Source organism: Musa acuminata, chromosome BXJ1-11 (assembly GCF_036884655.1).
Source record: "Musa acuminata AAA Group cultivar baxijiao chromosome BXJ1-11, Cavendish_Baxijiao_AAA, whole genome shotgun sequence".
NCBI classification, from domain to species: Eukaryota; Viridiplantae; Streptophyta; class Magnoliopsida; order Zingiberales; family Musaceae; genus Musa; species Musa acuminata.
The window spans coordinates 27465001-27479126 of record NC_088337.1 but is presented as its reverse complement, the minus strand read 5'-3'; the positions used below and the strand labels follow the sequence as shown (position 1 = coordinate 27479126).

The following is a 14126-nucleotide window of genomic DNA, read 5'->3' as shown; positions in this document are numbered from 1 at the left end:
CTTTGCCTTTCCGATCTATTTAATTTTGATTTTAATTTTGACTGCCTCTTTTCTTTGTTATTTTTATTCCCTTTTCCGCCCCTCCACTCTCCAATTTACCCTCAACTCTCTGTCTCTCTCTCTCTCTCTCCCTCTCCAAGAATCCATCGCTCTTTCTCTCTCTCTCTCTCTCTCTCTCTCGTGTTGTGCTCTGCTGTTGATGATTCCCGCGTCGTTCGCATCCCACTGAGGGGGGAACCCTAATCTCGCTAAATCGCCCGCTTTTACCGCTCAGAACCCCTCGGGTGAGCGATTGGATCCCTTGCACTATCCCCCAACCAGTTCCATCTAGGTTTCTCTTCGCTCGACAAGAAGTGGGTTTGTTGTTCGTTATCGCCCTTCTTTCTTGAATTGGATTGCTTCGGTAGATTGTTTAGGGTTTGATGCGGTGGGGATCGGTGGTTTGCTTCTTACTCGCTTTTGTTTCGGCTGTGGTCTTTGTTTAGATTGGAGGAAGACGTGCGGTCGGGATTTATGTCCGTCAATCAATCCAGGGTCGAGAGGACCGAGGGCCAGCAGAGGAAATCTGGTCGATCGGGCAGCTCCGGCCAGCAAAGGGGATTCGTTGACGGTGGCAGGAAGGGCGGCGTCTCCGCCCCTCCTACTATCTCTTCTTCCACATCCCATGCTGTTCCTCCTCCCTCGCATATCACCCCGCCATTGTCCGCGAACCGGAGGTGCCGCCTTTTCTCCCACTTTCTGATTGATACCATCTGTTCTTGACAGTATTGATGTTTTCTGTCGGTTTGGGTCCAATGGCTTGAAAAAGAGTCGGTTCTTGAGGGGTTTCTTTTGATGTTGTAGCTTAAAGAAATCTGGTAATGGGCAAGGCAGTCAAGCTAGGGTAAATCTGGCAAATGCGAGCTCTGAAGCGAGTGGTGCTGCTCCCACAACCACTGTCCATCGAGCTGTTCAGAATGGTGCTCAGCCCTGGGCGCCTTCTCCCGGTATTCTGTTCGAGTCGATTCTTTGTTTTAAATATTTCTGATGATTTATTTCCAGCCCTAAAAGTCAGAACCAGTTTATGTTAACTTTTTAGGGTCCCGGTGTAACAGTGATGATCTACTAGTAACTATGTATCCTTTTATTTAATTGGGATCATTAGTGTTGTTCTGATGTTGGTTCTGCATACAATTTTCAGATGGACCAGGCCCAGGTGTGGCAAAGCCAGTCGTTGTGCCGGTCCCTAGAAATACATCCCGAGCTATCCCTAAGGCGCCGTCTTCTCAATCTGCTGCTGGAGCCTCGAATCCTGCAGCACCGTCGGCACCGGCTAAAGGTTCAACATTGTTTCTTTTTAATCGATTGCTGTTTCTTTTTTCCATAAGGTTTTTCCTTATTGTAAAATTTTAACTTTTAGAGAATCTATTGATGTATCGGTGAGAGCCTTTTCTCTTTGGGAAAAGATAGATATTCTTATGCTATTCTCCTTTCATGATTATATCTTTAGGGGACATGTCCAGGGATATTATACTTCAGTTTGGCTCAATAAATGCTGGCATGATGAATGGATTGCAGGTATCATTCTTTTTTGTCTTTTGGCATACTGGTGTTTCTTGTGCTCTTTGTGATAGTTTTTTTGCTCATACTTGGGAAATGTTTGTTGATTATGAAAGATTCCTGCCCGGACCAGCTCAGCTCCGCCGAATCTCGACGAGCAGAAACGTGAGCAGGTTTGTGAATATTTTGACATAGCATATTTTTCTATTTGGTCCTTTTCTTTTCACAGAACTGTGTAGTTTATAGCTATCAATCAATTTCCCTTGATGCATTGCGTTGCTCTATGCATTCATTTGTAATCTAACCTTACAGTCGGCTTGCATCTATGACACGCTGGCTTCAATAACAGACACTTAGCTGTGCCAGTTTGATTATCTTACTGAAGTTTCAATTGGTTTGCTTTTCAGGCTCATTCCGAGTCATTCGGGGCTGTTCCTACATCGTCTGTACCTTCTGCTCAAAAACAGCAGCATCATCAACAAACCATGAAGGATGTTGGTGGTGCTCGTCAATCTGGTGGTGGGGAGTCCCATTCTATATCTCAGGTAAAGAGGGATGCTAGTGCCTCAGTACCATCTGCTCCAATTGTACCAGCACCGAAAGCTTCTGCTCTTCCAATTTCTGGTATGCCTGTTCCTATGCCTATGCCATTTCAGCCTCAGCCACCACAAGTTCCTCCTCAATACGGTGGACCCAGCCCGCAGTTGCAATCACCAGGTCTGGCAGCCAATTCACTGCAAATGTCAATGACGTTACCTGTGGGGAATACCTCCCAAGTTGCACAGCAGATTTATGTTCCTAGCATCCAACCTCATTTTGTGCAACAACAGACGATGATGCACCAGGGACAAGGTTTAGCGTTTGCCCCTCCAATTGGTCATCAATTGCCCCAACAGTTACGCAGCCTAGGAATTGGAATTGCTCCACAATTCCCTCAACAACAGCCTGGTAATTTTGGTGGCCAACGGAAGACCACAGTGAAAATAACTCATCCAGAGACTCATGAAGAATTGAGGCTTGAGAAAAGAATTGATTCTTTCAAGGATGGTGTGGCCTCTGGGCAGAGGCCACTTCCTAACGTAATTCCTCAAGCTCATTCCCTTCCAACATATACTGCCTCTCATCAGACAAAGTACTTCTCCCCTATGCAGCAGAATTCTTATAGCCATTCTCAGCTTATGTTTCCTGCTACTGTCCCTGCGGCAAGTGGGCAGGCGCCTGCAATTTCACAGGCTCCAATATATGGTACTTATCCTGTCAGTCAAAGCGGGCAACACTTGAACTTCATGAACTCATCCATGATCAACGCCGTTTCTGGTGGCAAACCTGCACCTTCACCTCTCCGTCACATTTCTGAAGGTGATAAGCTGGAAGGGTTACCAGCTTCTGCATCTTTGCCCTCTGCAGTCAAGGTTACCATGAAGCCATCTATTAGTTCACAAGCTGAGAGAGTTGGGGCATCTTTGTCGACGCCTCCTGTGGTAATTAGTGTGCCTGTTAGCAAGCCAGAAGCACCTGAAGTAAAAAAGACTGCTGTGGCTGATACTGTTCCCAATCAAAGACACAGAGAGACCACTCCAGATAAACCTTCTCAGCAGCTTAAATCAGGTTCTGGATCCTTACATAATGTATCATTGCCTTCCACAGGCACTACTTCTGTTGCTGCTCCTGTTCTCTCAACGCAAATTGTGCTCACTGAGGCTTCATCGGCTCCCAAAACACCAGATGGGGATTCTGCAACAGTTCTGGCTGGAATTGATGGCAAGAAAGGAGAACCTGTTCAAATATCTGATTCTTTGAAGGATAACCAGAGGAAGACAAGTAAAAAGGATGCCAGAAACTCCCATCAGCAGTGTCAGGTGTGTGCTCTTAGTTTCCTTCCTTCCCTTCAATTGGCTGCTTATTTGAACTGTGCATATGTTTGAATTCTTTCAGTTGGATGCATCATCTCCTGAAGGAGCAGAATCATCTCCCTCAAAAGATACCAAGGTTAGCTTTGTGGCAACTCAGGAAGGATCCACTAAAACTGAGAGTATGCGGATTTTTTCAACATTTGAATTGCCCACTTCTCCAACAAGGACTTCTCCTCAAGCTGAAAATAGGATTCTTCCAGAAGTAGGAGCAAATGAGACATTTGAAGGTAAGGCAATGCCTGCTGCATCGGGCACATCTGGAGCAATATGGGAGAATGAATCATCTCAAGATTGTTCACAAGGTTATGTTGATTCATCTGGTGCAGCACCTGATTATGTTTCTATAAAAGAAAATTTTCCTTCTGAGGCTCCTACCTTGGCCCCTATGGTGGTCGGAACTAATTTCAAAACTTTCATTGCTAACTCCAGTGTGGTGAACACAGTTTTGAAGGAACATAAGAAATCTGAAGTAACAAATGATTCATTGCGAGATCCTAATGGTGATGAATTGCAGTCATCTTCTTTCACTTCCAAGTCTTCTCAACTCGCAGACGAATCTATGCTTTTAAAACAAGATGATGGAGTTGGATATTATGAGAAAGTGAAATCTAGTGGGAGTGATGAAGTGGACAACAAGGTGCTTAGAGGCTCCAATGATGATGCTGTTTGTAAAATACAGGAAAATAGGATACAAGACAAACAAAATAACTCAACTGATTCTGAAAATGCAGTTGGGAATGATCTTTCATCCACCCATGATGTCAAAGATAAATTTGACACCCTTTCGACCAAACATGAAACAAGAGACAGAGAGGATGTCGGTTTGACTGATTTTGGTGTGGCGTCCTCTTTTCCCAAACCATCACTTTCTCAGGCGGAAGAGAAGCCAGAATTGGAAGTTTTCGATTTGCCTAGTGATGGATTGGTTTCTGCAACAAGCTTGGGGCAGAACGAGAAGCTTTTGTCAGAAACCTCAAAACCTAAGATTACTGCTGGAAGAAGGAAGAAGAGAAAGGAATTTCTTTCTAAAGCAGATGCTGCGGGGACTTCTGATCTTTATAATGCATATAAGGGCCCAGAGGAAAAGCTTGAGGTTGTTAGTAATTTAGAAAGTGCAAACAGTTCAACATCTGACACAAAGATTGTACGTGTCGATTATCCTGGTAAGGATGTTGCCGCAAGCGAGCAAAATGGGCAGAATAAAGCTGAGTTGGATGATTGGGAAGATGCTGCCGATCTATCAACTCCAAGATTGAAAACATCAGAACATGGGCAGCTTACTGGAGGAGCAAGGAAACAACATCAAGGTGATAATATTGAATCTACTGGTAGAAAGAAATACTCGAGGGATTTCCTAATGACCCTAGCACATCAGTTTACTGAGCTTCCTGGGGGTTTTGAGTTTGGTTCTGATGTAACGGATGTATCGATGAACATTCTAGTAGGAAAATCACCAGTTTCAAGTCCTGGGAGGATCATAGATCGGCCATCAGGTGCTTCTCGGGTAGACCGTCGAACAGTTGGCACTATGGATGATGAAAAATGGATCAAATCACCTGGGTCTTTTGGCCCTGGCCCGGGGCATGGAGTTTCAATTGTAAGCCTTCGTCCTGGGCAAGGTGTCAGTCATGGGGTTTTAAGAAATTCTCGTGGGCAGGGAGGAATTCTATCAGGGCCAACACAATCCATGGCATCTCAGGGAGGCATGCCACGTGGTAATCCTGATGCAGACAAGTGGCAGCGTGCAAGAGGCTTAATGCCCTCTCCTCAAGCACCGTCACAGGTAATGCACAAAGCTGAGAGAAAGTATGAGGTGGGCAAAGTTTCTGATGTGGAAGAGGCAAAACAAAGACGACTAAAAGCCATCCTTAACAAATTAACACCTCAAAACTTTGACAGACTCTTTGCCCAGGTTGAGGAGGTTGAGATTGACAATGCAGTCACTCTTACTGGCGTCATTTCGCAGATCTTTGACAAAGCTTTGTTGGAACCAACCTTCTGTGAAATGTATGCCAATTTCTGTTTTCATCTTTCTGCTGCACTGCCACATTTCAGTGAAAACAATGAAATGATTACTTTTAAAAGACTACTACTGAACAAATGTCAAGAGGAATTTGAAAGAGGGGAGAGAGAACAAGCTGAAGCTAATAAAGTTGAAGAGGAAGGTGAGATCAAACAGTCCAAAGAGGAGAAGGAAGAGAAAAGGCTCCGGGCACGCAGGCGCATGTTAGGTAATATTCGGTTGATTGGGGAATTATACAAAAAAAAGATGTTAACGGAGAGAATTATGCATGAATGTATTAAGAAGTTGCTGGGACAACATCAGAATCCTGATGAGGAAGATGTTGAAGCATTGTGCAAACTGATTAGTACAATCGGGGAGATGATAGACCATCCTAAGGCAAAGGACCATATGGATGCATATTTTGACATGATGATGAAGTTATCAAAAAATCAGAATCTATCTTCTCGTGTTAGATTCATGTTGAGAGATGCAATTGATCTAAGAAAGAATAACTGGCAACAAAGAAGGAAAGTTGAGGGGCCAAAGAAGATAGAGGAGGTTCACAGGGATGCTGCTCAAGAAAGGCAAGCTCAGTCAGGTAGACTGGCTCGTGGTCCTGTCATTAGTAATGTCCCAAGACGGGGTCAAGCAGTTGATTATGGTTCCCGTGGATCCACACTTTTAAGTTCTCCAAGTTCCCAGCAGGTTCGTGGATTGCCATCTCAGGTTCGTGGCCACGGTGCCCAAGATGTGCGGTTGGAGGATAGACATCAGTATGAAACAAGGACAATGTCACTTCCCCTACCGCAAAGGTCTACTGATGATGATTCTATTACCCTTGGTCCTCAAGGTGGCTTGGCCAGGGGAATGTCTATCAGAGGACACCCGTCGGTACCTAATGTAGGAGCTGCTGAGATTTCACCGGTTGTTGGGGAACATCATAGGATGACCTCGGGTCCTAATGGTGCTAACCATATGATAGATAGGTTCTCTGGAGCAACATATGAGCAACTAAGCCCTCAAAATTGTAGTAATAACTATGGCAGCAGAGACTTGAAGGTTTTAGATCGGACTTCTGAGAGTTCTGCTACGTCCATCGTACCAGCTGGAAGAACCCATGGCACTCCAGGTAGCAGCCTAGTTACAGTTTCTGAAACAAAAACATTCCCGGAAGAAGTTTTACGGGAAAAATCAATTTCAACAATCAAAGAGTTCTACAGGTAATGTTCTTAACCATGCATTTTGTGGGCTAATGTTAGTTACGCTTGTGATGGTTGGAATTAATCTTTGTTCTTAGCATCGACTAGCCTTCCTATAATTTCCTCCACGTGGGTTTTTGCATGATGGAAATAGTTAAAATATCTTTGGCCTTATTTTTGACATTTTCTTTTAAATCCTTTGCTTAATCCTTTTTTTTTAAGAGTATAACCAATAGCCATAACATGAAAATTTTCTGAGTTGGAATAATAGTTTTTTAAACTGAAGGCATGCACTTCTTTGTTGATGAGTCTGATAAAAGAATGATGATGGCTTGTAAAGTTTAGACATGAGATTATATCATGCAACAGAACATGAAAGTATGCAACATAGTAACACATGAATATTTCCATCAATCATAAGCTTTATTTCACAGAACTTTTTGTGTTATAAGCATTAGTATCTCTAGCATTTTTATTTCACTGAACATTTATTTCACAGACAATTCTTTGTTGGAAACTGTTACTAATATGAATGTTAGCCAAACAACCTTGTGTGCTTTTTATTTCTTCTATATAGCTTGTTCTTCATTTTAAATGAAAATATCATTGTTCTTCATTTGGTTTGGGATAATCTATCATCATCCAAACCTTTTTTATTTGGAGTCAGCTATTGAGAATAGGTCCAATCCAAGTGGGTTCTCGAGAGGTCTGCCGTAGAGAATATGTCAAAACCAAGAAAGTTTGAACAGGAGATTAACTATAACTTTAGGGTCAACTTCTAACCTGATGTTAATTCTCTCAATTTGTTGGTCTTTTCCTGTACAAAGCCAGACAGGGATGAGGATGTTCTTGCACCTCTGGTTGGCAAGAACTGCTTTTTAAGTTACCTATTAGGTCATGCAAGCAATTTGCAACCTTGAATTTGAGTTTTTCATATTTAAATTCTATAAAAGCATTTTAGTTTACCGAGCTCTTTCAGCTGCCATTATTTTAAATGAATCATTGCCTTATTTTTTTTATTATTTATTAAATAACTTTGGGTCTTTTGATTTAAAACTTTTTTATGGTCCTCAGTGCCAAGGATGAGAATGAGGTTGCATTGTGTGTCAAGGAATTAAATGCTTCGAGTTTTTATCCTTCCATGATATCGCTATGGGTCACGGACTCCTTTGAGAGAAAAGATACGGAAAGGGATCTTCTGACAAAGCTTATCATCAACCTTTGCAATTCAAGAGAAAGATTGATCAGCCGGGTACAGCTACTCCAGGGGTAGGAATGTCAAGTTCTTGTTATTATTATTTTGGGGTGATGATGTTTTGGCTGAGCATTGCATCGTATTGCATTTGTTGATGGCAGGTTTGAGTCTGTGCTGGCTTCGCTGGAGGATGCTGTGAATGACGCTCCAAGAGCAGCAGAGTTTCTGGGTTGCCTATTTGCCAAAATTGTTATGGAAAATGTGGTGCCTCTGGGAGAGATAGCAAGATTGATACAGGAAGGAGGGGAAGAACCGGGCCGCCTGAGAGAGATAGGACTAGCGGCAGATGTGCTGGGGAACATCCTCCACACCATCGGCCTCCAAAGAGGAGACTCCCTTCTCAATGACATACGGTTAGAGGATTTCCGCCCTATGCTTCCCACTAAATCCAACAAGTTGGACGCTTTTCTTCAGGGCTAACAACAGATGCTCCGTGCAGGAGTGACATTTTCCGTGTTTAGGTTCTCGGTCATATTCCCATCCAGAAACATGTTCATGCTGGGTTCCCTCTCATAGTTTATATATTTGGTTGTTCTCTCTCTCTCTCTCTCGCTCTCTCTCTCCCTTTTCTTTTTTTTGTTTTTGTTTTTTTGTTCTTTCATCTACGCATCGGAAGTTTAAATCATCAGATGGAGTTGCCGTGGCGTACGTGATGGATGTCGGTGACTTTGACCCAAGAGGACATTCCAAAATCTGATTCATTAATATTCATTATTCAATTGTTTTTTTTTTTGTTTTTCGATCGTTCGTGTGAGGGATGTTGTTGGGCGACAAGCGACGGATTGTAACGTGAACACTGAGTGATGACTGAAAGTGAGTCGTCGATGGATTGCAATGTGCATGTCGTCTAGCTTTCTCATTTCTTTGTTGCCTATACGGTCATTTGTCGGTCGAAAATGAGTGACGACTCTCGTAGGATGGAGAGGTTGGGATAAGAAGCCAAAAGAAAAAGAAAAAAAATAAATTAATAAATCATCGTGAGTTTACATCGGAGCATGATAGCTAGTTAGATTAGTGCGTTAGGAGTCGAACGAGAAAATGGTGAAGCGGCATTTAGCATCACGAGCAAGCATTTAGCATGATAGTGAAGGCGGGATGTCGCATTGGATTGACGGATAATGCTAAGCAACAAGAGTACTATTAGGAGAAAATATTAGTGATTTGAACTCGTATGAACACGATTGTCTGAGATATTTTCGAGGTAAAAATATCGAACTCCTTAGGTGTTATCTGTAAGAAGACTAAGTTTGAGAGAAATTTCTCAACCCAGTCCCTCTGGAATAGTCAAAATAAGTTCTCTTTTTTTTATATTAAAGGTGAGCTTTTATACCTAATTGTAAATAGCATAAAGGAAACTTATAATTATTTTTTTGGTCATAAATGATGAGAAGAAAGCTTACGATTGTATTTTTCATTATAAATGATGAGAAGGAAGCTTATGATTCTAATTTTTCATCATAAATGATAAGAAGGAAGCTTCGTCTTATTCTCTCTCATTGGACACTATGTGGTGGTGATATGTCGGATGATTAGTCGATAACCCATATCACTGGTCCCTAACAACCCCCTCCCCTCTCTAAGCCACAAAGACGTGCTTTGAGGCTCTTTCGAGAGAGGCATGAGTTTTTGAGATTTTTCCTTGTGGGTCAAGTTTTCTCGACGCGCGCGTCTCAGGAATATTTTACTTGTGCCCATGCTGTGACAGATTTCTCTTCATGCGAGGTTGGTTTTCCCAACTCACGTGTCTCGAACACATTTTATCTTGTGTCGCTATAGCGGATTTCTCTATATGCGGGTTGGGCTTTCCCAACTCATGTGCCTCAAACATATTTTATCATGCGGGTGGGTTTTTTTCGACTCACACACCTCAGGCATATTTTACCTTATGCAATGTATTTCTGCTATGATAAATTTATCTTCACATGAGTTAGATTTTTTTTACTCATGCACGATGAGCGAGAAATCAGCAACGATTAGGTGAAAAAAAAAAATCTACAACAGTTACAGCTGTTGAAGCTTGTTGTGGCAATAAAGATTGCTTTGTTGCTTTGGATTAATGTTGCCGAGGTGCACCAAGGTAGAGGAAATGACAGGCGGCTGCCAGCTCAGGTAGGAGAACACTATGAAACAGGGTAAGCAGTGTCGGCGTCGAGCACCTCGACGAGGTTGTGCGGTATGAATGGCGGCATCAACACTTCTTGCTCGATGGAGATGTGGGAACGAGGAGGAGAGGTCGCTGGCCGGGGAGCAATTGCGAGGACGGTGGCCACCACGGTAGTGTAGGCGAGGTTCTTGTGAGGGCAAGAGGTGGCCGAGCAGTCTCCGACTCCGGAACAGGAAGCAGTAGTGCCGGAAGAGAGGTAAGCAGCAGCACTGCTCTTTCCAACTGAACAGAAAAGAGGAGTAGTAGAAGGCTTCGGCAGAGCTGCCTACATCTGCAAGGAAGAAGGCTCTGATACCATGTAAAGAATTAAACGAAAAAGATAGAAAGATAAAAATTATAGAAGAAACTATAAAATGTATGAGATGTAATTGCCTAGTTCATTTAGATAGTGAGCTCTTGATAGCTATTTATACACATTCAGCAGGGAGGATTTTTCTCAACTGCTTAGAGATTTCCTCAACTGCCTTGAGGAAATCTTATCTACTTATCACCTTTATAGACATGAATATGCATTCCTTGCAGAAGAAGGTGCTTGGGCTTTTCTTCGGGCATGGTGGTGGCCTTTTCGGTTTCAGCTACTATCTGTGAGCTATCGCTCGAGGCATCATGCCCAACTCGGTCCAGGCCCCATGCTAGCATTGACAAGTTGAGAAAGAAGAAGAATATTATTTATAAGGAAGGTGCCTCGCCTTTGAAGGGTTGGGGAACCCGAGGAGCTAATTCCTAATAAGGAGCCTCCTACCCTCCACAACATCGGGGCCTTTGGTCAGTCACCAAAGTTCTCGGTCCTCTTTGAGAAAAAGAGGGGATGAATTGAGGTTGATGTTTGATTTATGCAAAAGCAAGTCCTTACACTTTGCAGCTATTCAAATAGTCGACTTGTCAAACCCGACTCTAGGAGTACTATTGCAGTGAAGATGGGAGGGTTTGCATGAGGAGCAAAAGATATGGAATGATGGTGTGGCCTTGGAGTAGTACTATCATGGATCATTATATTTGGGGGTGTCAAAGTAGATCTACCATTCCTCTTCAAAGGTTCGCATTGACACTTACTTCCACAACGAAGTGCTGGTAACTTAGGTCGTGGCTAGCTCCTTTGGATTCGCTTTGCTTATACATTTTTTTTATTTTTGATTTGTAGCACCATCACTACATAACAACTTTTATCGATTGTGTATGTTATGCTGGCTCTGTTATCCACTAGCAGGCCCTCATAATTGATAATTTTTGGAAAGAGATTGAGGGGCCGAAGAAGGATGGAGGAGCTCTTGCTATTGTTATCGAGGTAGAGGCCTAGAGAGTCGAGTTGGTGCAACAACTTAAGGAAGCCAAGCTATGCTTCACTGACCTTGCCAAGTAGTTGAAGGAAATTCATAGTAATAACTAGGCCATGGAGGATGATCTATCATAGCTCACTCGGGAGCTGGATTCGATAAGGGTGCATAATTCTAAGCTTAGCGAGCTGGTTGCGATAGTTAATGAGAAGGCATAGGAACTAAAGGATGTGTTGGAGGCCGAGCGACACATGATACCAAATTATTGGGAGGAGGTAATAATTGATTACAAGGCATCGATCGGGTTTAAAAGGGGTGTAGAGAGGATGGGGGTCATCTTGAACCAATTCGAGTACCAAATCACCTTGGCCCATTTTAAGGTGAGGTATCCCAAGCTAGATCTCAAGGACTCATTCACTAATTACCTCGAGGATCAAAATGTCCCGATGGTGATCAAGGAGTCATTTAATATTAGCCTTTACCCATTGCCTTATCCCGATGCCTAAGCTACCATCTTTTATTATGCTGGTTTTTTGTTTTAGAGTCGTTAGACCAGTCTACTTAACTTGTTTCTTATGTCAGGTATGTCTGCCTCATTAATCCTTTATTTTTTGATAGGCTAAGGAGTTATTTTGAATGCAGAAGCCAACTAAGCTGATGTAATTCTTATTAAGTAATGAAGTCTCTTTTTCTTAATTTACAATGATGGCATCTTGAAGATGCACTCAATAACTAATGCCTTGGGCTTTGTAGATCAACGTCCATTACTTGATCTATAGTTTTCCCTAGTCTGATCTTGAGAGAAGTCTTAGGGACAAACTTTTTCAAGTTTAAAGTGGAACACATTCTTGATAGCATCATGCTTCTGTTGTCTTGAGATAACATGTTTTATCTTGAACGACCTCAATGATTTGATATGACTCTTTCTAGTTCGGTGCCAACTTTCCTCGGGAGCCAATCGAGTCATTGAACTTAGCTTTGTGGAGTACTAAGTCTCATAATCCAACTTCGTAAGGTTGAACATTTCGGTTATACAACTTATAGCCACTTTCTTTTTATATCTCAATGCCCGTAGATGTGTCTTTGCTCTAATTTCGTAGATTAGATCAATTTTGGCTCAAAGTCCTTTGAAAGTTTTCTTATCAAAGTTCTCAACTCGAGGTGTCAAAAAGACTATCTTGGGTGGTAGGACTATAGTGAAATCTAGGGGCGACAACACATGCACAGCGAAAGAATAAAAAGAAAAATCTTAATTTTTCACAAAAAAAGGTTTCATTGTTGTACGAAGATTGGTGCACAAAAGTCATAAAATAAAAAATCACGTATATATAAGAAATGTGTTTTACCTAGGGAGATCATATATCATTGAAATCTTACAAATCTGTGGGAGAGGATGAAGGAGGTCAATTGTCATCCTCTTTTATGGTGATCCACACAGTAAGGGCTATGAAGATACTCCTCAAATCATTGCCCAAATCTCCACATGCCCAAATAGGGAATGTTAGCTAAGGAGGAGAATAAGAGAGGAGAATAAGATATGACATCCAAAAAGGCCTGGCTTATGGCCCCTTGGTTCCCCCTTATTTATAGAAACCCCTTATCAACTTAACCCTAATAGATCCTGCCCTATTGAGTACTAAATCTCTATTTAACTATTCAAGCCTCTTAGATTAATATATCTTTACCCAGAAATCTCTCATTAGGTCTCATCCATAGAATCCAATAATTAGGGGCTTATTGGATATCCAATAAGGTAGGGGCTTCAGCGGATATCTCATATCCAAACCTTTACTCATCGTAACACCTACATATGTGTGTGACCTTCTAAGCCCAATATCAAGCTAACCATGAGTCATACCTATCAGAACTCTTTTTACCTTAGTGAATTATTATCTCCATAATAATTCACTTGACTTATCGACTACGAACGTATTAGGCCACTGCTAGTCATAGGTGCCATGCAAGCCAATCACGTGAGTGATAGCATGTGTGACTTGATATGCAGTCTTTTTTCTTATTATTATTATTTGATATTTTATCACTTTATATTGCTTGTTGTTTGAATATATTGTGATGTCCATGGATCTATGCAATGGGAATCAGATCATGATGAGATCACGATAATGAGATCAATTCGCCTTTAAACATAGATCCTAAATAATCCCGGTCATAGGTTTACTCGAGAGGAACATCGAGATAATTGGACAGGCTAGTGTGGTGTATACCCATCCATACGATGGATGCAACTGATCTCATAGCTTCTTGTGTGGGGACACTATGGATACAATACAAGTGCACATTAGAGAATGAGTTCACGAATTGATCTACTTACAAAATGCTAGATGGTTGATGATGTCTTATTGTTAGACAACGATTTCATAGTTTAAATGATGTATCTAGTCCTTCGACTTGAGATACCAAGGATGTATTGTATGAGTACTCCACTCTTTGATACCGGACTTATAGATCTAGAGGTTCCAAATCTAGCACAACCAATCATTGAGAGTGGTATCCAATCTTACAAGGAATATTAAGTGTCGATAGATGATCATCTACTCTCGATGTCATAAGAGGAATATCCTATATATTCTTGCTCAGACAAATCCCTGGCCATGGTCATTCGAATTAAGAGAGAAATAGTTCTCTAGGAGAATCCGATTAGAGCGAGACTTGAGCAGAAATCGTATGGGTCTGATAGTATCATGCCCGGTATACAGTCTCTTAGATATTAGATGGATGAGGAACTATAGGTATATGGTAATTGAGGACAGACAGGT

General features: G+C 42.0%; 1 protein-coding gene across 2 annotated transcripts; it reads left to right on the top strand.

Moving 5' to 3' along the window:
* LOC135597453 (eukaryotic translation initiation factor 4G-like) lies at window positions 1-8450 on the top strand. 2 transcript variants are annotated; one of them, XM_065090418.1, is made up of 10 exons: window positions 1-284; window positions 486-716; window positions 844-986; window positions 1181-1318; window positions 1490-1557; window positions 1656-1712; window positions 1947-3398; window positions 3475-6677; window positions 7731-7925; window positions 8013-8450. In XM_065090418.1, exons 2-10 carry the CDS (start codon window positions 514-516, stop codon window positions 8329-8331), a joined length of 5778 nt encoding a protein of 1925 aa, XP_064946490.1. In that variant the 5' UTR covers window positions 1-284; window positions 486-513; the 3' UTR covers window positions 8332-8450. The 2 variants fall into 2 exon arrangements, with proteins under 2 accessions (XP_064946490.1, XP_064946489.1); XM_065090417.1 differs by having other exon boundaries at window positions 1-353.
* Window positions 8451-14126: the final 5676 nt, after the last annotated feature.